The sequence below is a fragment of the Phlebotomus papatasi genome, chromosome 3, assembly GCF_024763615.1.
Source record: "Phlebotomus papatasi isolate M1 chromosome 3, Ppap_2.1, whole genome shotgun sequence".
Classification (NCBI taxonomy): Eukaryota; Metazoa; Arthropoda; class Insecta; order Diptera; family Psychodidae; genus Phlebotomus; species Phlebotomus papatasi.
The window spans coordinates 87,174,242-87,202,179 of record NC_077224.1 but is presented as its reverse complement, the minus strand read 5'-3'; the positions used below and the strand labels follow the sequence as shown (position 1 = coordinate 87,202,179).

At 36.4% G+C, this 27,938-nt stretch overlaps 3 protein-coding genes across 4 annotated transcripts in view; 2 read left to right on the top strand and 1 right to left on the bottom strand.

The window, feature by feature from the left end:
• LOC129806212 (serine/threonine-protein kinase Smg1-like) overlaps positions 1–12,334 on the top strand; it is a 48,666-nt gene extending 36,332 nt beyond the window's left edge. For both annotated transcript variants that reach the window (XM_055854634.1, XM_055854633.1), the window contains exons 7-10: positions 106–1,402; positions 4,147–5,028; positions 8,450–9,176; positions 11,767–12,334. In XM_055854634.1, the coding sequence (XP_055710609.1) occupies positions 106–1,402; positions 4,147–5,028; positions 8,450–9,139 (2,869 nt within the window). In that variant the 3' untranslated portion in view covers positions 9,140–9,176; positions 11,767–12,334. The remainder of the gene's footprint in view (positions 1–105; positions 1,403–4,146; positions 5,029–8,449; positions 9,177–11,766) is intronic.
• Positions 12,168–21,811, bottom strand: LOC129806215 (uncharacterized). Its single transcript, XM_055854636.1, has 3 exons — positions 21,654–21,811; positions 15,263–16,135; positions 12,168–12,491 (listed from the first exon to the last, which is right to left on the bottom strand). Exons 2-3 carry the CDS (start codon positions 16,085–16,087, stop codon positions 12,393–12,395), a joined length of 924 nt encoding a protein of 307 aa, XP_055710611.1. The 5' UTR covers positions 16,088–16,135; positions 21,654–21,811; the 3' UTR covers positions 12,168–12,392.
• A 253-nt stretch (positions 21,812–22,064) lies between these two features.
• Positions 22,065–26,354, top strand: LOC129806216 (uncharacterized). The gene is made up of 2 exons (XM_055854637.1): positions 22,065–22,666; positions 25,739–26,354. The coding sequence occupies exons 1-2, from the start codon at positions 22,188–22,190 to the stop codon at positions 26,067–26,069; spliced, it is 810 nt and encodes a 269-aa protein (XP_055710612.1). The 5' UTR covers positions 22,065–22,187; the 3' UTR covers positions 26,070–26,354.
• Positions 26,355–27,938: the final 1,584 nt, after the last annotated feature.

Here is a 27,938-nt window from a genome sequence, read left to right as displayed (position 1 = left end):
TTGAATTTCAAACATAAAGCTCTTTTATCTGAATGTAACTTGAAGCCACGAAGAGGTTTAGGAGTTTAGGAGTTGAGATAGGTGTACTTTTTGTATCCCATGAAGGTGGTCAACTATTGATGCTCTGGAGGGATTGAAGGAGAGCGTAAAGCCTCTGGAGGAAGTGGCAAGTGAATTGAAGAGAGTGTTGGATGAGAAGTTGCTTCTCAAACGACAACTGGGATATCTCAAGACAATTAATGTATCCAAAGACACTTCGAACCTTATAATGCGTAGAAATCGCACAATAAGTGAAGTTGGTAAGCCACCGAAGCATAGTTTGGTGGTACTTGCAAACAGTAAAAGTGAACGTAAGTTGTTGCAAACGGAGATGTATTGCAATGTATTTGATTATTTTAAGGAGATGTTATTGAGTCAAGGGATGCACCAACTCTATAAAGAGGGATATGAACTGTGCAAGGAAATCAATGAGTCTACAATGAAAGAATTGTCAATATTGCAGGATATGTTTGATAAATGTGCAATTTATGTGGATTTAGGACCTTTTCTTCTGGATACAGAAATTCACAAAAAATATTTGACACGTTGTCCAGAAGGTCCGTATCCTTTGACGAAAAAGCATTTTAAACTAATAGAACGACATATATCTCCTGAGACTTTTTCACCATTCACTGAGCACATAAATACATTCATAATTAAGATTATGACACACAATGCAATTATACAACGGAATATTGATTTAGTATCGAAAACGGTCACAGAGTTTCACTACAAGTGCTCAACTGTTTTTCTTGAAAAAACTGTTGAGAATGAATATATATTTTACTTCCTGAAAGAAATGCTAATCCGAGATTTCGTCAATATTAAGATTAATCATGAAATGGACCTGAATTATGACACTGAATTTTGCAATATGTCTATCGATATACTACACGATGTTTTTGTTAAGGACGTATTCACTAAGTATAGTGAAGCTGTTGAAATTTTCAACAATCTTGACAGATCTGTGGAGATTTTTGCCAAATGCCTTCTGACAATTCTGCAGAAAATTATCAATGATGATTCGTCAATTTTGACAACAATCACAACAGTTTCTGCCCTTCAGCATGATATTTCCCTAGAACAGATAATTAAAAGTATGGAGGAGGGGATTAATGATACTGATGAGGAGGAGAGTTCCATTAACAAAATTGGCCAGGAAATTCAGGAAAATTTTGACCGTCTCATTGAGGAGTTAAGAAATAATTCTGCCAAGACTAGCGCTAAGATGCTGCTTTTGGAACTCTATGACCTACTTCCGGACATGGAAAATACCCTTTCCGAAATTGATTCCATTGCAACATACAAATGGCATGAGAAATATCAGGAAATCAAGGAGGTTGTCGAAGCAAAATCCAGAATGGTAAGTTTGCTCAAATTTTTCGTAGGCGAATGTTCGAAATTGTGTGAATGGTTTTTGTAGTGTTTTTTTGTTTTTGTTCCCAATGCCAAATTCCATTTTCAAACAATTATAGCTAGAGTAAGCTTTCATTTATCCAAGCGCCACCTGATGGTAAGTCAGGTAAATAGGCAGTTGTCATGCCAAAGTTAAATGATTTAGGCTTAGGGAGTCTAAGTGGAGCAGTTGGTAGAGTGGTATCTCTACGACTGTGAGGGCTGGGGTTTGAGCCTGGGCCGCCTGATGTTGTGTCAGGTAGATAGGCAGTTGTCATGTCAGAGTATAGTAACTTGGCATGCGATGTGAAAGTTACCAAGTCAAAGCCTAGCTTAGGCTTAGAAAGTCTCAGTGGATTAGTTGGTAGATTGGTGTCTCTACAACTCTGAGATCCCGAGCTCGAGCCTGGGCAGTTGGAGATTCTTCAGCTGTTATATCAGCCTAGAATCTGTCCAGGGATTGAATAATAACTAGTCACTAACAAAGTATCGCCTAAACAAGAAAGGTGTATTAGGTATGATTCGCGAGCCGCGAATTTTCTCGCGGATTTTGCCGGATAGCGAAATTTTTCGCGGATTTTCGCGGGTTCCGAAATTTTTCGCGGATTTTCGCAGGGTTGCGAAATTTTTCGCGGATCGCGAAATTTTTCACGGATTTTCGCGGGCTGCGAAATTTTCCGCAGATGTTCGCGGGTCGCGAAATTTTCCGAAATTTCAGACACTTTTATGCATTTCTCATCCAATTTTCTTAATTTTCAAGTGAAATTTTGCACATATCAAGCCTGAAAGAGGCTCCAAATGGATGTAAAGTTTTAGGCCTCTATCTCTCATAGTTTCCTAGATAATCGACTTTAAGGATTTTCAGACACTTTTATGGATTTCTCATTAAGTTTTCCTCATTAATAACGATAATAAATTATATACGTTTAAGAATTATTAAACGCAATTTGCATTATTTATGTATAAATATCGTTCGAGTTTGCCACAATCCAAATTTGCAATGAAGGAATCGCATCTCTATAAGCTGATCTACGCTTATCACTGGGTTTCTACTGTGATCATCAGTCCATCCTTCGTGATGGGAAATCCACACTTAGCTACGTGGACGACCCACCTCACAATCTTCTCCACGTCTCTTTTTGCCAGAAAACTGTAAAAACCTCCGTGACCTAGAGATTCTTCTGGAGATTTTCCGGAGACTTTGTTGCGGAGAATTGTGCGAGGAATGTTGTAGCTCTGGGATGCTTTACTCGTAAACATTCAATTTGTAATGGCCCTCAATGCCTCTGTCAGTCCCACTGTAGAATATTTAAGCAGTTTTTTCGGTTTCTTCGCTGGTGCCATATTTCTATGAGCGAGAAAATAGTTAAATTACGCTTAATTACGCTTGAAAACATGAACAGGTCAATCGTAAAACGGTTAAGATTGCGCTTATAAACACGCGCAGCTGGAACATAAAACAGTTAAGCTTGCGTATAAAAACACGCACAGCACACACGTAAAACGCTTAAGATTGCGCTTGAAAACACGCACAGCTGAATCATAAAACGGTTAATATGGAGCTTTAAAACACGCACAGCTCAATCATAAAACAATTGAAATCTTTACCGTTTTATGATTGTGCTGCTTTTAATTGTATTCTTTAAATCGTTTTCAATCCGTCGACTGGTTTTAAATTTATCTATTATTGGTTCAAAATAAAAGAATACTAAATTTATTTTAAATAAATCCAAAATCTTAATCTAGAAAGCAAGCTGTGAGATAATCGCGCTTGAAGTTTCCTTTTAAAGCTATATTGCCATACTACGAGTTCGGTTTATTACAGCTGTTATTTTGTATATTTTTCAAAAATATTGCTTTAAGCAATATGCAAAGTGTATTTTAAAAGACTACTAATATTAAGCAATTCAGGAATCCTTTTTAAGAATACAATACGTGAAATGATTATTGGAGACAGATCCTAGTGAAAAGTAAAATTCCTATAGTTAAAGGATTTTTTTTTGTCAAAGTGCTACAAAACTCTCTTATTTGAGTTAGAAAATAAATTAAATAAATGCATATTTTTCTTGCATATTTTATAATTTTTCGTGCATTTTTATGACGCATATTTCGAAGATATTTTTGCATATTTTGGTCAGCTCTAGTTATAACTTATGGTCATGTCTTAATTTTATAATAATTTGTAAAAAAAAGTTCTTAAAATTTACTAGCAGAAGAAAATGTAATTACTAAGGAACTAATTCTTAAAAGATAGTTTTAAATGTTTTTGGTTGAAGATATAAAATTTGGTCATCAAACGTTTTGAGATCGTTAGTAAATTTGTTAACGATTTGACGTATTTTTAATCGTTGTTTATCTAATCGTGAAGTATTTTACATAAATCAATTAATATTCTTCCGAAATATTTAAATAAGTTAGTAGTAAAGTTGCATTGAATGATAAGACATCAAATATTCCTAATTTTGTGGTTCTTCGAAATCATTTTGTGAGAAAAAAATTGAACATTTCTAAGAAGAGGCCACAAGTAAAGACTGGCCATAAGTAATGCAGTCCCCTTATGGTAACCTAGATGTTCTAAGCCCGTATCCTCAATAGAGTTAAGCAGTTGTATGAATGAATGAAAAGCTGAAAGCCCAGATATAAGTTTCTATTTTGCGTTATTAGTCTAATTTATGAATAAGTTTTGCTAACGTAGTGTTTTTATTTGTGCAGGAAATTTTCACAAATCCAAAGAAAAGGGAGATTTTACGAAGAATTTGGTCATTAAGAAAGTTAGAGTCAATAATTAAACTGTTTACCTGTACTCTACAAATTGCCTGTGCTCTCCGGAAACCTTCCGATGAATACGATAGTGAAGGTAAAAATATGTTTGAGTACCCCTTTGAGTCCTACGAAGAGTACATCACAAATTTTACTAATCAAATCATGCAGCCATTTATCAATTACTTTGGTATTTTGTGTGCTGCAAGACTCCTCGAAAATCGTGGTAATAAGAATGATAGCTTAGAGCAGGGTTTGTACGATTTGGAGGATAAAGCACTTGAACGATCACTATATCATGATGATGATACTAAACATGCAGAACTTGAAGCATGTAAAATTGTACACTATCAAATATGCAAATCCAAAATTACCGCCTGTAAAAGGAAGATGCGCCTAAACAAAGTTAAAATATGTACTCTCGAAGTGATTGGTATGGCTAACAAATGGAGGAGAAATGAAGAAAATTGTAAATGGAATAAGTCTGATAGACTTTGTTTCATCGATGAGATCAAAGCTCAGATGGAGACTATCAATGCATGGGAAGTCAGTATCAAGAAAATGAACCAAGAACTATCAACTTTGCTGGAAAGTGTGAAAAAAGTTCAGAAATCCAATAAATCCACTGTTCTAGGATTCAGTGAAAATCACAAATACGCATATATTCGAGAGAAAATTTCAAAATTGGTCAAAATAGCTGTTGAGAACTACAACGAAATCCTCGCATATGAAACTGCCTTTGATAAACTCAACGCTAATATATTCACTGAAAACTTCTCTGATATCTGGATAGAATGCCCCTGTGCACAGACCGAATTGAATGAATATGAAAAGGTGAGTTACTTTGTATTGTAATAATTCACAATAACAAAAAAAAATCAGTGTAATTCTTTCGCATCTTTTGGAACCTTAAAAAAAAAAAAACGGAATTCGGAAAACAATACAATTCATAATCAGTGGATTAGACAAAGTTCTCTTAAGTAATTTGAACTTCTAGTTTAGGTACTAAAAACTGGCGTTGTCTAGTATTTTCGATGCTGGGGGTAAATAAGTATGGTCAGTGAGTGTACCGTGAGTGGTAGATCGGCAGATCACGCGATCAGTCAACGAGATCGAACTGATCTCGCGAACAGTTTCCAAGATCGCACTGATCGCGCGAACAGTCAACGAGATCGCAATGACCGCGCGATCAGTCAACGAGATCGAACTGATCTCGCGAACAATTTCCAAGATCGCACTGATCGCGCGAACAGTCAACGAGCTCGCAATGACCGCGCGATCAGTCAACGAGATCGAATTGATCTCGCGAACAGTTTCCATGATCGCGCGAACAGTCAACGAGATCGCAATGACCGCGCGATCAGTCAACGAGATCGAACTGATCTTGCGAACAGTTTCCAAGATCGCACTGATCGCGCGAACAGTCTCCAAGATCGGTATATAAGTATGGTCAGTGAGTGTACCGTGAGTGGCATATCGGCAAATCACGTGATCAGTCAGCGAGATCACACTGCCGCGTGATCACTCTCCAAGATCGTACTGACCGCATGATCAGTCAACGAGATCGCATTGATCGCGTGATCAGTCTCCAAGATCACAATGATTGCGCGAACAGTCTCCAAGATCGCACTGATCGCGTGATCAGCTAACGAGATCGCACAGATCCCACGATCAGTCAAGGAGATCACACTGATCGCACTCAAAGTGTACCGTGAGTGGCAGACTTATTCACCCTCTATTTCGATTGTAAGACGCAGAAATACAACTTTAGCTTTCTCCCAATATTTTTGGTGCTTATGCACTTCTCCCCAATGCCAAGTGGTGTTCTGCGTGGTATCGACCTCATAATTATAGCGGTTAGAAAAAGAAGTTTGAAATTAAATTTCAAATTCCAGTCGAGTCATCGATTCAACACTTCGTGTTGAATCGATCGATATACGTCAGTGATCGCCTGATGTCAGTCAGTGTCTGATCATAGCGCTGTGAGGTGGGCCACACAGTTCGGCCAGTGCAAAATCTTGGCCCCATAAGTGCTTTTCCTCATATAAGACTCCTCAAGTCTTATACGATGTACTATTTAGAAATATTGTGGGAATAGACCGATGTGAATTGCAATCAATAGTAATACAAGGGTTACGAAAGTCGTCGGGAAACTAACAATCACTCAGGGAAACACACTTGGAAACACATCAACTATCTCCAGAGCTTTCGCCTCGGTCTCCAAACCTTCATCAGTGGTCAAGTCTTGCAATATTTTCTCTCTCATCCTTAGTTAAGTAGATGCAACGTCCCTTTAAAGGAACGGGCGTCTCTCACTAATCTCCTCTAGTCCTGGCGTCTTTCTGTTTAAGAAAACTGTCCACTACTTCCTTTCATTGTTTTCTGGGATGTTCTCTCATCTTCGTTCCTTCTGACCCACTGTTTAGTAGTTTTTCAGGCATCCTCTCAGATGGTATTCGCTTAATGTGGCCTAGCCAGATAATTTGGCGTGCTATTACAGGGGCAATGATCTCTGACTCCTTTTAAAGGAGTTCCTCATGGTTCGCCCGGATACAGTACTCTCTACTAACTGATTCTCTCACTTGGTCGTAGATCAGTCTCAGCATTCGTCGCTCGAAGATTAGTAGCGATTGTTCTTCAGATTGGGTCACCGGTAATACTTCTAAATTCTTCGACCAAAACTGGATGACGTGGAAGTCGCTCAATCGTTTGACACGGAGGGGCTTAAGCTGATCCCGATGGAACGAACGATACCGATGGCTTACTGGAGGACTACTGTCTCGACTTCAGATGACTCCTGCTTCCACTTTCCCTGTGACAGTGAAAGCAGCGCTCGCGGGAAGATCCCTCCTTTTCTTTCCTCCTCTAAAGGTCCACTGTTTTCGCTCTGCCAGCTCCTGGTCATGATGCTAGGACGTCTGGCTCCAAATATTCGCCTCGACTAACTGACCCCAAATGAACTGACGTTTTTACCGTGGTGTCTATCAAACTTGACGCAGAGCACAAAGGTACTAGAGGAGTGCTGTATTTAAAGGGTTTTGCTCAACCATTCGCCAGGAAGTAGGCAAGAAAACAAAGAATCTTCTGATCGTAGATTGTTCAGGAGTGCCTTCTTCGCAGTTTGGGTGCTTCTTCTATCACAGTGAAAACGTATTTTTCTAGACATTCAGATCTTTGCACCGGATGGGACTCGACTCACGACACTACTGTGAGTCAAGCCGGGGAACTATCTGTCCAAGAGCCAACTGAGATCCCTTATTAAGAATTTATACTTGATAAGAACCGGAATTCGTCAGTGAATTCCATTTTCGCTGTTATTATATACAACGTGTTCGTGTTGGAATAATCTGGTGATCGTAGATCGCCCAGGAACGCCTTCCTTATAGTGTGGATCCTTCCATGTTCCTTCATTGTCGCAGTGAGACACTTCAAAAAACGAAGAACAGAATTGTGATTGTAAGATAATATGCTCCCTACATCCTCTGTTATTCCCTGTAGATCATTAGATTGTCAAACAAAACCCTGGAAATTCCTTATTCACTCGACCATTGATTCGGTTTGTAGACCGACTTAAAAGCTTTGGAAAAAGTTGCTGTTTTTTTCTAAGAGTGACCCCACTTCCTGACGAATTGCAGTTCCAATCAACCGAAATTTTCAACTTCTTCGTGTATTCGAATACTTTCAAATGACCGTGAAGGGCTCCAATGATTATCAAAAACTTCCCTGCGATATCTTTGAAGATTACATGTTGATTTTTGGATACGTTTTTCGGTAATTTGATTGACATCAGTAGTTATTGCCATACAGTGTCTTTTGTGTTGTTACGGCCGGCTCAAATACGCCAAAAAATACTCTTCGGTTTTCCCACGCGATACTTTACCTTCTACCGAAACACCATTAATGTTGTAATGGTAGTCACGTGCAGAGTTAGTAAACTTGTGTATCTGTGATCTGACGGATACTCTGTGGCCTCCTCAATACTTCAGGATGTTCGTCAGAATGTACATTCTATTCACTGAAGAAGAGCCACATATTTCTTTTGAAAACGAAAGCACATTCTTACGAACACCCGAAAAAGAGGAGAGCAAGACTTCTATATCGAGTGAAAGAAACGTCAGAAAAGGCAGCGTTTTGTGACTAACTTCATTGCATTTTAAACGCAATATGGAGTTTCAACTCGGCGTCCCACATAACGCTATAAACTCCCTCTGGCGGAAATTTGACAGCTCATTACTAAAATGGCTTAATGTTCTAGGCTTTCATGGAACTACTACCAATAAATCGGGATATCGATGTTACATGGATTATAGATACAAACCGTTCATGTGAAAAGCTTTTGCATAAGATAACGGTCCAGGAGCATAATCTTGAAAGATTTCTAAGTGAGAAATGGGAAAATATGGGACAACAATCTGAGAAATTGGAAAATCTCTATGAAAACTTTATGCAGCTGTCCACGGATCTTCGTGGTTGGCTGAAGAGTAGCCTGAAGATGGAAGGGAAGCATTTGAATGCAACAAAAGAATATCTGACCAAATGGAAGAACTTCACCACAAACTACGAGAATCTCATTGAAAATCTTAAGAAGACTTCCAAAGATGTAAATGTGGTGGAGATTCTGACGCAGATTGAGAATCTGCAGCAGGCTGTTGAGGGGATCTTCGAGGGTCCGTCAGAGCTGAAGAAGTACCATCATGAGGCTTTTGCGGAGAAGAGTGAGGACAATGGGAAGTTGGTGAGGAACAAGGAAGCTCATCAGAGTCTGCAGAAGAGGAATGCTTATGCAGTTTCTGTGTGGCGGAGGATTCGAATGAAGTTGGAGGGAAGGGATCCAGAGCCAACAAAGCGCAGCACTGTGCCTGAGCAGGTGGACTGGATGATTCGAGAAGCAATGGACATTGACAATCTGGCCGTGCTCTATGAAGGATGGACGCCCTGGGTTTGAAGGAGTTCAACCCTCTGAAGGGTACTCAATGTTCCTGGTAAGTTTTACATTTACAGCATTTCAAATCCATCCCGTAGTCCTGTTTCCACTTTGTCTTAATTTCTCAAAGTGAATTTGTTTTGTCAACCCTACGAATCACTAAGAAAGTTTAACGAAACACACATTATTCAAGAAATTTCTTTGGAAAAAGCGTAACAATCGAAATGTTTTCCAAAACGCTAGAATTTCTTTTCAGGAACAAAATATAGTTTTAAAAAATAAGTGACTACAAAAGGAAATTTTGACGAAACACCAGAAACATACAAAACAATCTATCAAATGTTGAATATTTTGTCAGGAACTAGCGAAAACGTTTACGAAACCTGAGAAACATACAAGCAATATAGTAAAACTTTACATTTTGTCAAAAAACAGAACATTATTCTACTAAAAAATCTTAAAAAACATTCATAAAGTTTAGTTCCGTGCCGTTTTTCGAAACTTTGCCTGTCTAGGTTTGCGATACTTTTTCCGGAATGCTTTTTTGGTTCTTTTCCACAAAAGTTTTTTAGTCATTTTTTGTCTCGTATTTCGATTTATTTTTTCGGAACGTTTTTTGATCCCTGTCTGTTCAATTTTCCGATCCTTTTCTAAAAACGACTTTCGATTCTTTTACGTTCCGTTTTACGATCCTTTTCTCGGAACGCTTTTCGGTCCCTTGTCTTATTCGTTTCGTTTTTTGATCAATTTCTCGGAACATTTTTCGGTTCTTTTCTGTTTTACACTCCATTTCTCGGAACGCTTTTCGATCCCTTTCCCGTTTCGTTTTACGACCATTTTTTCGGAATGTTTTTCGGTCCCTTTCCTATCTCGTTCCGTTTTTGATCTTTTTCTCAGAACATTTTCTTTCTCTTTCTCCTTCCGTTTTTCGATTCTTCCCTCGAACGTTCTTCAATCCCTTTCCCGTTCCGTTTTACGATCATTTTCTCGGAATAGTTGTCGGTCCCTGTCCCGTTCCGTTTTACGATTCTTTTCTCAGAACATTTTTCGGTCCCTTCCTCCTTGAATTTTTCGATTCTTTCTCTGAATCTTTTTCCTTTCCCTTTCCCGTTCTCATTCCGTTTTTTGATCCTTTTCTCAGAACATTTTCGGTCCCTTTCTCCTATTTTTCGATTCATCTCTCGGAACGCTTTTCGATCCCTTTCCCGTTCAGTTTTACAATCCTTTTATTAGAATGTTTTTCAATCGTTTTCCTTTCTCGTTCCATTTATTTATCCTTTTCTCGGAACATTTTTCGATCCCCTCTTCCTTCCGTTTTTGATTCTTTTTCCGAACTGTTTTCGGTTCGTTCATTTCCCGCTTCGTTTTTCGATCCTTTTCTCGGAACATTTCACGGTCCCTTTCCTTTCTCGTTCCATTTTTTGATCCTTTTCTCAGAACAATTTCTGGTCCCTTTCTCCTTCCGTTTTCCTATTCTTTTCTTGGAACGTTTTTCGATCCCTTTCACCTTCCGTTTTACGATCCTTTTCTCGGAACGTTTTTCGGTCCCTTTCTCCTTCCGTTTTTCGATTTTTTCTCTGAACGTTTTTTTCCCTTTTTCGTTCGTTTGTTGATCCTTTTCTCAGAACGCTTTTCTGTTCCTTTCGCATTCCGTAACGTTTTTCGGTCCCTTTCTCCTTCCGTTTTTCGTTTTATTTCTCGCAACGTCTTGTGATCCCTTTTCCGTTCATTTTTTGATCCTTTTCTCGGAACATTTTCTGGTTCCTTTCTCCTTTCGTTTTTCGATTCTTCTCTCGGAACGTTTTTCGATCCCTTTCTCCTTCCGTTTTACGATAAATTTCTCGGAACTTTTTTCGGTCCCTTTCCTTTCTCGTTCCGTTTTACGTTTCTTTTCTCGGAACGTTGTTTGATCCCTTTTTCATTGGTTTGTTGATCCTTTTCTCTGAAAGTTTTTCAGTCCCTTTCTCGTTTAGTTTTTCGCTCCTTGTTTCGGAACATTTTTCAATATTCTTTTTGAGAACGTTTTGCTATTCTTCTCCCGGAATATTTTTCAGTTCTTTTCCCAGAACGTTTTTCGGTACTTTTCGTGTTCTTATTCGATTCTTTTTTCTGAATATTTTTCGATCCCTTTCCCATTCCGTTTTTTGATCTTTTTTTCTGAGCGTTTTTCGATTCTTTTTCAGTTTATTTTTTGATCGTCTTGAAGTGTTTTTCTGTCCTTTTCTCGTTCCGTTTTTCGCTCCTTGGAACATTTTTCGATACTTTTTTCAGAACGTTTTTCTATCCTTTTCCCGGAATGGGTTTCGGTTTTTAACCCAGAACGTTTTAAGTTACTTTTCGTATTCGGTTTTATTTATTCTGATCTGTTTAATCAAAAAATGAAACTCAGAATTTTGAATAAGAATAAAAAACTTGGGTTCCTTCAAAAAGCTTTAACTCGAGGACAAGAAAATGGTCCAATTGCTGTCAAATCTTGGCATAATATCATTTGAAAGATGGCTAATTCAAAGTTCATTCAAAATTTTTGATTCTGGCGCCAACTTTGTGTAAATTTACGGATATTCTGACCCTTTTCAAAGTTTTGCAAAACACTAAAATCTTACCTTGAGCATATAATTTTTTTAATTTTCCTCATCTGAATTTGACAGGGAAATCTCATTTGTCAAGCAAGCATCTTCATCAGCGACGTCTGCAAAAACAAAAACAAAAAACACAGTCCGTAGGTGGACTGGGGGCGCTGCAATCGTGTCCAAGCAACAAAGGATAATTTACATGCAAAAAAAACTTGCTGTCTTCAAGCTTTACGCCGCTTTTTTTCTATCCAGCTGTCAGCAGTAGGAGCTTCTTCTTCTTCTTCTGCTGCAGGTCTGATGGGGGCGGTGCCTTTGCATGTTTACATTCTGCGTTGCTGTTGTTTTACAACATTTCCGAGGAGACTTTAATTCGTCAAAAAAAAAACGTACGTATGAAAACTTCAAAATTTTCAACTTAATAAAATTCAAATGAAATTGGGTGGATAAAAGGTTTTAGATTTCACAGAAAAACAAAATTTTTACATTTTATCGGTTTTATTTCAAAGTTTTTCTTTTGCAAAATCATTGGAAACAATTCAATAGATTTATAGAGGTGTGAAAACTTTGCAAACCACCTAAAAAATATTTTTTTTTGTTTTAGTATTTAACTTGTCAAATAAATCTTATTTCCATCTCCTTGAAATTCTTCTTCATTTTTCTTATTTGTTTCGATGAGATTTATGCGATTTGAATCGGAAATTTTAAGCAGATTGTGTATCTTCGTCAATTGTCTCCTCAATGTCCTGTTCCTGTTTTGTTACTTCTTCCTCCTCAGCGGCTCTCTGAGCTGCTAATTTTTTCTGCAAAGACAAATTGCAACATTTCGAGCATTTCGACAATTTCCTTTCGCTTTATATTGGGTTTGTGCATCAGCTGACGGATAATGCAAAGTGTCTAAGCTAAAGTTATCCAACTGTTCCTAAAATCGCTTTTTTTATGACAGATTGCACAAAAACTAACACTAAGAAGACGTTAACTGCTTAAAAAATTGCAAATTCAATGTGCAAATAATACAAATAACTCCAAAACTGATAATTGACTGCGATAAATATATTGAGAACAGTTTGCGGAAACTAGATTTTCTTGGACTCCTTTCGAAAATATATTTTGTAAAATTTTAATACTTCATTTATTTAATATTTTATAATGTAGGGTAGAGTGAGCCCTTTTGGCCATGTAAGCACTTTTGGCCACCTAAAGTAAAATCACACTGTAAGGCAATTATGAGTTTATTTATAACAGGAAAATGGGTCTTATTTCGTGACCTTTAATTTAACGAATCAAAAAACCATATTTGATTTTGTATTGATTTGATTAATTCTAAGTTATTAAAAGAAATTCTCGACAAGGTAAACAATCACTAAAAAACATGGGATTCTTAAGAAACTTGTTAATGTTAAGAGAAATTGTTTTGCATTATTTCATACTTTTGAGGAAATTATTTGATGTTATTCAATGAAAGTCCATTTCTTAATTAACTAAATTTTATTGTGATATCATCCTTAATAAGATTTTCTAACAAATTAAATGAAAATCGGATGTGGCTAAAAGAGCTTACTTTTTTCAGCTGTGTAAGTACTTTTGGCCATTCATTTTCCCATCCATTTTACACGTGGCGCACCTCGCAGATTTCAGTAAAACCAATCGTGACTTTTGACGAATTTTTACATCAAATAGAAAATGTGCGCAAAAGTTTTAAATACTCTAATAATAACATAAAATTGGTGTTAAATAAGAATAGGACTTGTGCTGTGTATTTGTGAAAGTTTTCGAAAGCTATTTCTTCTGTTATTTTATTAAAATTCTATTGGAAACAAGTGGCCAAAAGTGCTTACACACAATGGCCAAAAGTACTGAATCATGCATAGTTGCAAGGGCATGACGTTTCCTATGTTTCCCATATGTTTCTAACGTGCCGAAAAAAATTTTTCAGTTTGTTAGCTGTTTTCTGTCATTGTAGATTGAATTAGCAAAAAAATATATATGCAAAATAGAAGCCAACTTAATATTGAATTGGCAACCGAAAACCCTAAATTGGCAACCTACGTAGTTTTGAAGATATCTCGTAAAATGTGTACGAAAACAGGAGAACATTTACACTGAAACCGGTCGCATTTTTCAGAGATAATGTCAGCTCCCTGCATAGTTGCATAAAATGCATTTTTCACTAAAATATCCACAAAAAAAATTGGGAATTCTCTTGGATTATTAGGAAAAAACGGCTTTAAGGTATCTTTGTACAAAATTTCATTTTATTTAAATAAAGATTATAAAAATTAGAAGCACATGAAACCTTAAAGTAGCCAAAAGTACTTACTCCACCCTAAGTAAATTTTTTTTTACTTTTTACGTGATCCCACAAATGGTCAATTATTGTTTCTTTGATCAGTTAATTTTTACTGTTCTCAGAAACAATATGGCTGAGATACTTTACAATCTCAGTTTTTTTTAATATTCCTGCAATCAGAAAAAGTTCAAAATGGGTGCAATTAAAATTAACCGTTCCTAAAAACTGTAAATTTTACTGTTCTTGAGAACAATAAAACTGTTCTTGAGAACAGTAAAACTGTTCTTGAGAACAGTAAAACAGTCTTGGGTGGTCTGATGCTTCTACGATGAAACGGGATCCAGAAGACTCGAAATACTGCTGGTTTATTCAGAAATATAGTCCATAGCAGCTTAATGGCACAGCAAATATGAACTATGCCAAGTCCTAAATGATTTTACTGTTCCTGTGAACAGTGAATTTTACTGTTCCAACACTGAGAAAAAAACAGGGGTGCGATTAACTTTTTTCCCTCATAACTTCAACACCTTTTAGGTGTAAAAATATATTAACATTTTTTAATGTTAATTTTACACCTTTTAAATGGTAAAATTAACATGGAAAGTTATCGTTTTCCTGTTTACCGTTTTACCGTTGTAAATATCATACACTGAGAAAAAAAGAGGCTACGATTAACTTTTTTTCGTGATAACTTTAACACTTTTTAGGTGTAAAAATATATCAGCATTTTTAATGTTAATTTTACACCTTTTTAAAGGTAAAATTAACATGAAAAAGGGTAACTTTAACCCTTAATACACCTAAAAGGCATAATATTATATTTACACCGATTTCGGATCAATAATGCAGGGTAAAATTAACATTTCCGGAATGTTATTTTAACTTTTTTGGATTTTTCTCAGTGAATGCACAACAAATTTTAGTGTTCTCAAAAGCAAAACTGTTCTCAGAAACAGTCAATTTTTACTGTTCCTGCAATGAACAAAATTAATATAGGAAACATAAAATTTAACTGTTCCTACGAACGCTATTTATTCTGTTCCTAAGATGTGCAAAATCTATTGGTCCTATGAGCAGTTAATCGTCAATTTCTACAATCCAAATTGTGAGAGTTGTTTTTCACTTTGAAGTTTCCTGCTTCTGCTTTTTTCTCTCTTATTCCCTAGATCAAAAACTGTTCCCATTTTTTCAACAGACACAAACCATTTCAGTTGTTAGCCAAGACTCAAACCATTTCCTCGCATTCAAATTCCCAAAAAAACCGTTCAAAGGCTTGTTACTCACCTTCCTGGCCATTCTCTTGGCATGTCGATCCCTGGCAATCTTAAACTGATGCACAACATCGTGATAGTTGGTCAGCTTTTGGGCGTATTGGAAAATTTTGAAAGAGAAGATACTCTTTCGTTCTGTTGACCGTGAAAGGGTATACTTAACCAATACATCTTCGCTGATCAGGAGGCGCATCCAATCCGTGGGGAATGACATGATGGTATCCCTGACTTGACGCACAAGCGCTGTGTCCGTGTCAAACATCTCATCGAGCTTCTCGAACTTTGCCGTAGTTGTAACCGGAAAGGCATGGAGTTTGTCTTTGGTTTCGGACGCATTGAAACTCTGGGACGTCATGGATACTCTCCCATAATCCACAATGTCATCCGGCAGATTGAGACTGCTCTCTAACTTAGCTGCCTGATCCATAACAAAGTCCAGCTTAGCCTTGAGTGGCTTTTCAATGCCCTTGATCACCTTCATGACTTCATTGGAGAAATCAATGTTGTCCTTAACGAGAGTCGTTTTGGTCGTGGGCAGATCCTCATGACCATAGTCACGGAGGATTTTGAGGAGTTTCCTGGTGCTGGACAATGAAATATTGTCTTCCATCACGAATTTTGCCAATCTCTGTTCCAATGTCTTTCCCCTCACATGCAACTTCCCATCCTTCATCCCTGTGTACAGAGTCTCATCCTCCTCACTCTCAGCATCGGAATCTACAAAGCCTTTCGGTATTTTATCCACTTCCTGTGGACTTACAATCTCCAGAGCTTCTGTTTTCAACATCTTCCTCCTGTCATCCTTTATCGGTGACCCAAGTTGTCTCTTGATACTCATTTTTGGATCACTATTCGCGTTATTCAAACTAAATGGAGTAATCTAAACCTGTCCCAAAAAACAAATAAACTAATTCAACCCGTTTGAATTTGTGGAATTTATATCGACGAATTAAAATTGGATTGGATTCAAACTGTCCCACTTGTCCCACTTGTCCCAAAAAACGAGACCGCCGATTTAATATGTAGGCAATAGGTAAATTCGAAAATTTTAGGTCACATGAAATCTAGACTAAAGTATTATAAGGTAAGTACAGTTAACTCCCTTAAATCTGTGCGCAGAAAGACAGATGACAGCTGTCAAATTTCGAGAAGTTTTCAAGGATTCCCCCTTTTGATTACATGGAACCGAGTAAAAGTGAGTCCGGAACCGGAAAACCAGGAGAGAAATGATAACTTTTGCTCTCGCTAGTATCGATTCGATACTATCGAATCTCTAGTATCGTTAGATCTCTTAGATCTACATGATGAGATGAAATTTATCTAATTCTATTTTATGTAATTATATTTTTTTTTAATGTAATTTATGATGTTTAGTAATTTATTAGTTCACCATTACCGCCATTTCAGAGATACAAAGATGGTCGCTGTAGCTGTACCGGGAACCCATGAAAATCCATTTTGTCCCTGTAAATAATCTGCTGAACGCGTCTTCTTTTTCCTTATTAATATCCAATCGATTTATGAAGATACACCTCCCAACTTCGTCTCGACTGAATTTTACGCTTATTTGTAAATTTGACTGTTATGAGCATGCTACAAGTCTTCAATAGATCCAGGTCAAATTTAAGGGAAAATGAGGGGAAATCAGGGGAAGTTGTTGCATTTTGCATGCAACGTTTGGATTGCAAAGCAGTTTTCACACAAATTTATTCAATAAGAGTAGATTTGCGGTATTGTGCTAATGTTTTAAGGTCAAAATGTGCTGTGGTATAGTGATAACGAGTGTATAATCAAGAAATAAAGAAATCACTAAGTTTTACAGCATCTTCTCAAAGAATGCCTCACATTCTTTGTCAGTAGTGCTCAAAGATCCTGATCATCTTAGTACTTAGTAGTGCGCCACTTTTACATATAAGGGTCACTGAGACTCATTCGGGAGTACTACAAGCGGTGTTTAAGAAACACAGAGTATCGTATTTTGAGAATGGTACAAGCCAAAATGAAGGAGAAAATACTTCTTGGGCGCTCCCATGATATTTTTTATAAATTAAAAAGTGTAAGTGCCACTGAAGGACAAAAAAAATAATAGTACAAATTGATAAAAGTGGATTACTTTAATTTTTTGTGGAAATCATGATATTTTTCACGTGGAAAAAAGTGTTAGTGTACTGAAAGTCTAAGATTCTTCTATAAGACTATTTGCAGAGCAAATATGAGAATCTTATAGCAGTTTTTAGTATTCTTCCATATTGTACTCATTGCGCTCTTCTATCCTAATAGAAAACTCACAGCGTAATTAAACTGTTTTCCGGTTTTATTCATAAATTGAGAAGTAATAATTGCTGTTCAAAGATGAACATGGATTGGATACACAACATTCTAATATTTTCAGAAATTGTTCAATGTACTTTAAAGCCCACTTCAAGCACATGTTAATGGTGTAGGGACTTTATCATCAAAATTTACAGCGACTCCCGATACATCCTGTGAGGGAACTATCATCAAACAAGTTCTTTAGACTAAAAAGGCAGAAAACCTTCATCTTTCTTCTCAGAATGTTGATAGGATCCGTTGAAAGACTGAACTATTAGAATAGAATATTGAATATTGCTGAGTGATTGCAATGCCCAAGGATGGGGCATATTATTTCCCTTACTATAAGGACCAAAGAAACGGAACTAGTCTCAATATATTTTCTATATCCTTAACTAATAGGACAATAGAGTCTCGTCCTTTAAGGATCCATAGTTTCCTTATTATATCAAAATCACTTTGTGCAATTTGCTCTTAAAAACTTCTAAATTTATCGATATTTGACTTGAAATTTCAAGGACTTTTGGAATGAATCCTGGAACACAAATCAGAGTATTTCTGGGACTTTTAACTCCAAGGATTCATCCATAGAATCCTAATCATCTTTACAATTTAGCTAATATTAATGGAAAAAGTTATGGTTTTCCAAATCATAAGAGCAAAATTGTACATTTTTAAGGCTAAATTTAACACATTTACAAAGGTAAATTGAAACTTTGACCTATGGCAAACTATTTTTGAACTATTCAAAAATATGTTTGCTAAATCAAAATTATAAAATTATCAATAGTTTAAGAACTATTGAAGATTAAAAATATCTTAATTTCCCATTAGTAATTGGGTCACCCGGCAATTGTGAAAAGCGACACCGGGAAGTGAAAACAAAGCATGCAATCAGTCAGCAAAATTTTAGTAAATAAGAAAATTATGTCATTAAAATTGCATATTTATGTTTAGGTCATATTTTGATATTGAATGCTTGAAGTGGGATATCAAAATTTGTATAAAAGCTTTAAAATTTTTCCTAATAAATCAGACTAAAGCCATCAATCAACAAGGTGTTTCACTACCGGCAGCAAAGTACAGCGGCATTATTCTTACAAGGGAAGTACTCGAGTCATCAAATTCAGAAAAATCTGAGGCTTTGCTCAACTACGCATAAAGGCGTCAAATTAAACGTGGTATATTCAAAAAGTGCGAAATCGGGTTAATTTTTTTTTAAAAATTCCCCAAAGTTGAAAATGACACCTTACGCAGCACATAATAAAGAAAATTCGTATGGGACTGCATGCGGCGCTGGCTCAGCGGTAGCGCACTGGGCGTTCAACGGGAATGCCGCGGGTTCGATCCCCTGGCTCCGTCTGTTTTTTTTTTCCTTTTGATATCTTTTTTTTTCAATTAAAAATTCTATTCTTTATTAAGTAGTATTATTGTAGTGTAAATTGCTTATCTAGAGTGCTGAATTAAAATCCCCAACAAATTTTTAAAAGCGATGAAAGTGCATCCCATAATTTATCAAATAATCAATTTACTAGTAGAAAAATAAAAAAAAAAACCTGTATGTACTTACAATCAGCTATCTGAGGATCGTTGTAAATATTATTTAAAGTTTTTATTGAAATTTTATAAAAGATTAGAAAGGTCGAAGACCAAACCAATTATTTTGGAAAAATTAATTTGGAAACCTGTGCTCAAATAAATGTTTAAGGCACACTTGTAATCCATATGCTCTCGTTGTGGTACTTTCTGTTTTAATCATTACCGAAATCCACAATACACGAATTAGTTTTTTTTTAAACTTATTAGTGAATATGGATTTCAGTAAAGAAATGATTAAAACAGAGAATGCAATCACAATGTGCACATCGAATGAAAGATATACTTTCACAATCAGTTTGAGTGCAGGTTTCCAAATGAATTTTTCCAAAAAAATTGGTTTGAGTCTTCGACCTTTCTAATCTTTTATAAAATTTCAATAAAAACTTTAAATAATATTTACAACGATCCTCAGATAGCTGATTGTAAGTACATACAGGTTTTTTTTTATTTTTCTACTAGTAAATTGATTATTTGATAAATTATGGGATGCACTTTCATCGCTTTTAAAAATTTGTTGGGGATTTTAATTCAGCACTCTAGATAAGCAATTTACACTACAATAATACTACTTAATAAAGAATAGAATTTTCAATTGAAAAAAAAAAAGATATCAAAAGGAAAAAAAAAACAGACGGAGCCAGGGGATCGAACCCGCGGCACTCCCGTTGAACGCCCAGTGCGCTACCGCTGAGCCAGCGCCGCATGCAGTCCCATACGAATTTTCTTTATTATGTGCTGCGTAAGGTGTCATTTTCAACTTTGGGGAATTTTTAAAAAAAAATTAACCCGATTTCGCACTTTTTGAATATACCACGTTTAATTTGATGCCTTTATGCGTAGTTGAGCAAAGCCTCAGATTTTTCTGAATTTGATGACTCGAGTACTTCCCTTGTTAGAAAGAGCAAGTGCCTTAATGACTTTGCAGCAAGCGCCTGGCAAGTTGGCCTTTTTATATGGAGCAATTTGAAGCCAATTCCTAAATTGATCTCGGACTCAGCTCACAGTGCTCCAAGGAAAAAATTTATTGATACAAAAATTTAATATATTTATCCCTTCATACGGAAAGGTATCTTATAATACGGAAAAACTTCTTACTTTTTAAATATTTAGCTTAACGGTAGCGAGTGCAAAAAATTCCCATATAAATTTAAATCGAAGTATGAGAGAGTGGCTTCAAATTTCAGGCAACTTGCCAGGAGGTTGCTTTGCAGGGCTTTTTTCTCACCATCCAGGGCCTTCCTGATCATCGGCACTTGCGTGCCTAAATAATCAACGGTCCAGCTCCAATTGCCTCCAGTGGCAATTTTAGAGTCGGCTTTCAGAGAGATTCCTAGTGAATTTTCTGCTGAGATCCTGCATTGAGGCTCCCCACAGCCGAGTTGCGTGCAGATTTTCCTGCCCTTCCCCAGAGAGGCAACTGATTGTTGCCCATAACAGGTGGCATTTCTGCCTAAGACCTGAGGCTCTTTAGCCAACCATTAGGGGCTGTCGAGAGACACCGGGGACAACTCAACCAGGATCCGCAGATTAGGAAGCTCCTGGAGCCACTCGAAGAGCAGGGAATTGTTCTGAGCTATTCAGAATAATTTCCTCCTCTAGCCTGAGCTCTGCTCAAGGCGGAGCTTGAAACAAATAACAGAAGCTCTAGAAAATATTGAGCAAATCGATAAAATAGGACTACTTTAATTTTCATTAAGAAAATGACTAATATTTTCACGTGAAAAGGATTGAACTGAAAAAAAGTCTATAAAAAGAACTTGTAGCACACCTTGAAATAAGATTTATAAGAAAATAGTTCTTAAGGCTTTTGTTCTTATAAACACATACTTTGGGCTTGATGTAAGTAAAATATTATAGAAGATATTTTCTTGAGAAATATTATCTTATAAAAAGGGTTTCGTAGGATTGTATTATGCTTCTTATGAGACTTTTATGTCTCTGCCCTATAATTCCGCTGTCAGCTGTTTAGAAGATCATTATGAGATCATTTGAAGTATTTGGTTCTATAAGGCAGCTAATTTGCTAGTTGGGTGCCCCCTCTTTGATTGCGAGCAGTAAAACTGAAAGAATTTTACTAGGAATATCCGTTTCGTTTAATTAAATGTATTCAAATTGATTAGGGACCTTCTAAATTGATTTTAAAAAATCTATGTTTAAATTCTTAGGATTAGAAAATCAAATAGAGCTTATTGACTCTAATGGTTTAAGTCCAAAATCTATACGGGGTTTAACTTTCCCGCCTGACACTTCAATATTGAGGTTATGTTTACTAAGATTTCCAAACACACCAATTAAACCCGAATTTCAATGAATTCCTGCGCAAATCCTTGCCTATTTGATTAAATTTAATCCACATATAGTTTTACATCAGATATAATGCATTAAAATTGATTATATAAGGAACATCACTTATTAAGACCCAAATAATGCTTTAATAATTTCCCTCCTAAATATCAGTGATTTTATCAAAATAACGTGGTAAATATTCTTACCAGCTCCTCAAGAAACACTTCCTGTTAAATATAGACAATTCACAACAATATTTACTTATGTTTTTCACTAAAAATCTTCAAGAATTCACTACCACTGAGCTTGTAAATAAACTAAACCCAGCTGCTTTTTGACGTTTTAATTTACCATCCTGAAGAATGTACAAACCTTTTGAACACAAACTTTCTAGTACACTGTGAAAAACAGTGTGGGGGATACAAAAATTGAATTTTTAAGTTGATTTCTGGATGTAGAAATGTATAAAAATTGCATTTTCAAGGATACAATCTCATTTCACATCCAATTTAGACAGATTATGGGAAAATTAACCCGCAATCTCTTCCAAAATATAGGCACGTGATGTACGTTATGTGCTAGAAAATTTACAAATTCAAATTTTTTGTAAACAAAAACGGCTGAATTTTGACATTTAAAATGAGAGTTAAAATTCGTGTAAACAAAATTCTTTCCCGGAAAAGCCAGTGAAAACAAAAATTGAATAACCTGAAAATAGAATTAATAAAATTTGTTTTAAAATGGGAAAGTTCAATGAGGAACAACTGAGAACAGCGCTAGATTTCATGAAAAGACATCCGGTGATGCTGCAGAAGCGCAACAAGATGAACAACAAGTCCCGGATGAGTTTGTGGAAGGACCTGGTGGACAAACTAAACAACCATGGGCCACCATACAAGTCCGAAATAGGCTGGAGAAGGTCTTGGGCCAAGAAGAAGTTCGAAATGACGAGGGTCCAGAAGCGAAGGGTGTCGGTTTATGAAGATTTGGACAACCTTCTGGCCAGAGCTTCTGAGATGTCAAAGTCTGCAGATTCTCAGGAGTATTCTGAGGCAGAAGATTCAGAAGAGGATCATGACACAACTGATGTGGATCCGCTTCAGGTCAGGAAAAGGGATTCCAAGGTTCTGACTTACGGCAGACAGAGCAATCCTGAAGTGAAGCACCGCAATTTGCCCAAAGTGGAAGTCATAGAGACTTCATATGAGAGCAATCCCAAGTAAGTGGCTGTTTAATTCCTTTCTAATGAACTTTTTTCGAGATTTAAATATCTGGGATTTAATGTTTATCCAGGGAGCCAAAACTTCTCAAATAGATTGACATGTAACTTCTATGATGACATAGACATAGAATTCCTTTACAGGGAGTTCCGGCTTAAGTGAAAACGGATTGAAAGAATTTGAAACGAATTGCCTACTATTGGGAGCTTATTTCTAAAATAATTTTTGAAATCCCCCTAAATTTATGCAGATATTTTTTTACGCAGTAAATTTGAAATACATTTCTTTGACTGAAAAATTGGCATCGAAAATGTTTTGCATACATCACGGCGTTTCAGTAACTTATTCCAAAGACCTCTTTGGGTATGCAATTTTTCTGTGTCACTGAAGTGAATTCGTTTGCTTTATTTTGGTCCTGAAAAATTCTTTCAAAACGGAACTCCCTGACGTAGTTGCGATTAACCGAAATCCACCCGAAAAAAAGGTTTGTGTCTTGGCTCAACCGAATAAGCCAGCGAATGGTTTGTGTCTTGGCTAGCCAAAAGGCACACGACCAGAAAAAATGGTGGAAGCCTTAGCTAATGAATAGGCCTTTCCGTTATTTTTTCATACAAAAGAAACCCAATCGCAAAGAAACTAAATTTAACGATAAGTCTATTTTTTATTATTTCTTAATTTTCTTCTGATTCAATCTCTTATTCACTTTATTTTTTTAGAAATCACTTTATCTGTAATCACAACCAAACCCGAAAAAAATATTTCATCTGAAAGAATACTCTAATAAATTTGCATACAGAAAATTACATTAGAATTAATTCTTTTGATTTAAAAATTTCTCTATTTCATTCAAGTGCATTTTCATGTTTATTTGTTGAAATTATTACTTGGGTATTATTACTTACGATTGGGTTTCTTTTTCATGAAAAAAATAACGGAAAGGCCTATTCATTAGCCAAGATACCCCCCATTTTTCGGGTCATGTGCCTTTTTAATGAGCTAACCATGACACAAACCTTTTTTCGGGCAGATTTCGGCTAACTTTATCTGCTTGAAAAATTGTGCAATTGTGCGTAATTCTTTCATTTAGTGCACATTTTTTTATTTAAATAGAGAAAACAGGGAATTTCGACCTGTTTCTTCTTCTCCTTTATTCTCTACCAGGTCGAAATTCCGTGTTTTCTCTATTTTCATCAAGTTATCGATCGGATTTAATATAGTTTTTTTATTTAGCTAATGAGTTTATTCGGAAAGTTTTAGGTTATGTTGAATGTAACCTAAAAAAAAAGTTCAAGGGATTTTTTCTGACATCTGTTCATCGCAGAGATATTTTTGATCAATATAGTTTAGCCACAATGAGAAGGAATTATTACAAAAAAAAAACATAAAAATTTCTTCGAAAGCCACAAAAAATCCACAATCTCCATGACAATTTCCATAGAAATATTCCACAGAATAAATTCGTGGTAAATCTCAAGGAAAAAGAGAGAATTTAATGCACGAAAATTTCCGCAAGTGATTCTCATTCCATTTTCTTTGCTATGAGGCAGGCTATTGCATGACCTTTACTCCCTTTACTGTATTATGTAACCTCAAAACTTTATTTCTTTGACTTTTGCAAACGTAACATAACCTTACTATTATCAATGTATAAAAACTTTGAGGTTAAAAAAGGTTTTCAATTTTTTTTTTCAAAAGCAATAAGTATTTTGTCAGTAAAGTTGAAGTATTCATGAAATTTTTTACACTTGAAGAATTTTGCTGGGTATAAGAAATAAAGAACTATCCCTAACCTCAAAATTTGCATAATTATCGAAAGGGAAACAAGTTCAATTAAAGACATTGGCTCCCTTTCGAATAATCATCAAGATCGGTTAAGCACGTGTCGAGATAATTGAGGTTATGTGATATTGAAATTGGTTTTTCGACTGTGGCGCCCCTGGTGTTGGTCCCATGAAGTTCAAATGTTCTAGAAAGTTGAAGCATTAGATAAGATCTTTCGTTTGAGTCGTCACTTATCAAAATCGGTCAAATAGAACCGGAAATATGATTTTTTGAATTTCGTAAATTTGATCCCTCATATCTCCGGTTCTATTATAACCACAGCGCATCTACGCCCCATTTTGGAAACGTCCTGGACTGGACTATAATACTCTAAAATTTGATGAACTTGCATAATTCCGTTTTTGAGAAAAATTAGTTTGAATTTCGATGAATTTTTACGCTATCGCAGCGCCACCTGTGGTGATTTTTGAACTTCCATCTGAAAGTGCTCATCGAGACAAAACCAAAAACCCAAAATTTAGCTCAATGTGTTAATTAGAACCGGAAATGAAGGCCGGTCAATATTCGAACTTTGACCCCTTATAGCTCGGGTCAGGGGTTATGAATCGACTTCAGAATTTTTCGTTTGATAGGTATAATCTGCGGCTACAACGTATTAAAATTTCAGCCTGATGCACAAGGGAAATTTTGAGTTATTTAACTGAGAAAATTGAAAAATCTTCTTTTTAAAAATAGCGCCTCTAGCGGTGGTTTTATGAACATTTTTTCAGTTTGGGCCCGATCGGAGGACATGAAATTTTGGTAGGATTATTGTAGGTGAGATTGTTAGGAATCTCATCTAATAATAATGAAATGTCCAACAAGTCTTTAAAAGTCCCAAGGGGTTTTTTTTTTACTGAAAATTTATTTGACTTAACCCCAAACTTTGTAAAAAAAAAAAATAGGTTTGAAATGTTTAAAATAAGTTATACTGCAAACAAATATAGCAAATGTGTCTAATTCAGGAATTCTGTAAGTTCCCATTCTGAATTGAATTTAAACCTGTTTAAAAATAACCTCAAAATTGCAAAGAAATCATGCAATTGAATTTTGGAAAAAAATGTCATGAGATTTATTGCGGACTCAAAGACCTTTCAAATTTACCCAAAATCATCCCAATCGACTCAGAAATAGGCTCAGTAGGGCCTTTTTTAACTTTTAACCTTGAAAAAAGCATTTGAAAAAATGATTCAAGGTCATTGGCGTATGGAAAATCTCGCCAGAAATCCATATGGAATATTTTTTTGCAGCGGAACCTCTTCACATGATCGAAGTTTGGTTAGAAATAGTCACAGGAATAGTCGACCTACCGAGGTTTCAAATCCCACCAATTCCTGCCCTCCTGAGTATAGTTCGTCACCTTCTCCCCATGAAATAGTGGAAAGTTCCTCCAGGAGGCAGAAAAGTAGCAGAAGTAGCCCAGAAAACAGCGTTGAGCTCTTCTTCAAGTCACTGGCGATTGAAGTGAACAGGGCAAATCTGCCCTCTGATAGGCTCTTCAATCTCGAATTGTGTGTGATGAAGCTGGTGTCAGAGAAGATTCAGGAGTACGAAAGAGCAGAAGCACAGATGAGACATTAATTTGGAAAAGCCCAGACCCAGGTGCGAGATTTCTAGCGGAATTCACAGAAGAAAGATTGAACATCAACCAAGTTCTGGGCTGCAGTGAAACCTGAGAAACTGGTTTCCCTGGTTCCCTTGATCTTGCTGATCTCTGGGGATCGATGAGTGTCGGAAGTGGAAAATTCAAAGTGAAAAATTTATTGAGAACTCTGCAGGAGATTTAGAGTGAGACAAATACTGAGAAGTTTGTAAGAAAAAAATCAGAAGAAGAATAAGAATAAACAGAAGTTGCAAAGAAAAAAATTTTGCATTAAAATGAGAAGATTAATGTGTGGAGGAAGCATGAGATGATCTTTTTTTTTACTGTCTTCCTCGTCTCTTTGAGCTCCCAGATGTCTTATTCGCGTCATATTTGTTTCTTTTAGGTGAGATTTTTTCAGTCTTACGTATGCGAATCGGTATGAAAAATTAGGTACGAGATAGGTCTAGGAATTGGTGAGGAGCTCGTCTTTGGTCCCCTGCATCCCGTTGCTTTAACTTAAGGAAACGGTGAGAGATATTAACAGACGGTTTTCAGTAAACATTAATTGATGACGATCAGTGACATCAAACCTATTTTTCCTTTGAAGAAGAACCGGATATTTATGGTTTGTTTCTGGAATAAAATCAATCAGTCGTGTGTTATAATATTTTTAAGTGTGTCTCAGCTAAAATAAGTGTCTTCGAAACAGTTCGAAGTAACGAAATACAACAAACAACAGAATACAAACGGATATCAAGTAAGTAATAAATATTAGCTGCTTACAGTAGACTCTCTCTCAATTGGGCATTTGGGGCAAAATGTCATCCGGTTTAGCGATAGAATTAAACGTCAAAGCCTTTGTAAATTCCACAAAAAGCGCTCAATTATAAAGAATCACGATAAAATAGGAAGAACTGCAGCGAATTTGAGCAAATTTGCTTCATAATTAAACGTGAAAATTGTCAACAAAATTTTTCGCCCGATTGAAAAAGACCCGATTGAGCGAGAGTCACGCCTCTGCAGCAAGAAGCGTTAAAACCGAATAAACGTCAAATGAAACATGTACGTGGATGGTCAAAACGCTACTATACAAACTTACTTTGACGTTAATTCGGTTTCAACGGTTTTTGTACACCTCTGGTCTACTGTATTTTTAAAAGGCCTTCACATCGTAACGCTTTAATCCAGAGGTGTGCAAAAACCGTTGAAACCGAATTAACGTCAAAATAATTTTGTTCTGGTAGCGTTTTGACCATTGACGTACGTGTTTCATTTGGGTCCCGGTCAAAATCCCGAACGCTAAAATCCCGAAGGCCAAAATCTCGAATGGGCCAAGATCCCGAAAGCCAAAATCCCGAATTCTTAAAAGTGTCACGGGTACTCCCACGATTGTACCCGCGCTTGATGGAGGCAAAGGGGAATCTTCTGTGTCTTGGGAAATTATTCTAAACATTTTCCTCCATATAATTTCATCCCTTTCATGATTTTGAAAATTCGGGATTTTGGCTTTCGGGAATTTGGCTTTCGGGATTTTGGCTTTTTCGGGATTTTGGCGTTCGGGATTTTGGCTGCCACCGGTTTCATTTGACGTTAATTCGGTTTCAACGGTTCTTGCATGCCTCTGCTTTAATCTTTTAGAGCAGAGCAGGTGTGAAAGGACCGTTTGAAATCGAACAAACGTCAAATGAAAATTGTACGTCAATGGTCGAAACCGTCAAAACGCTACCTGAACAAAATTATTTTGACGTTTATTCGGTTCCAAACGGTTCTTGCATACCCCTGTTCTAGAGCCTCTAACTCGACCTATATTTTTTTTGATTTCTTGAATTTGAATTTATTTCATCTCATTCTTGACCTTTCCCAGC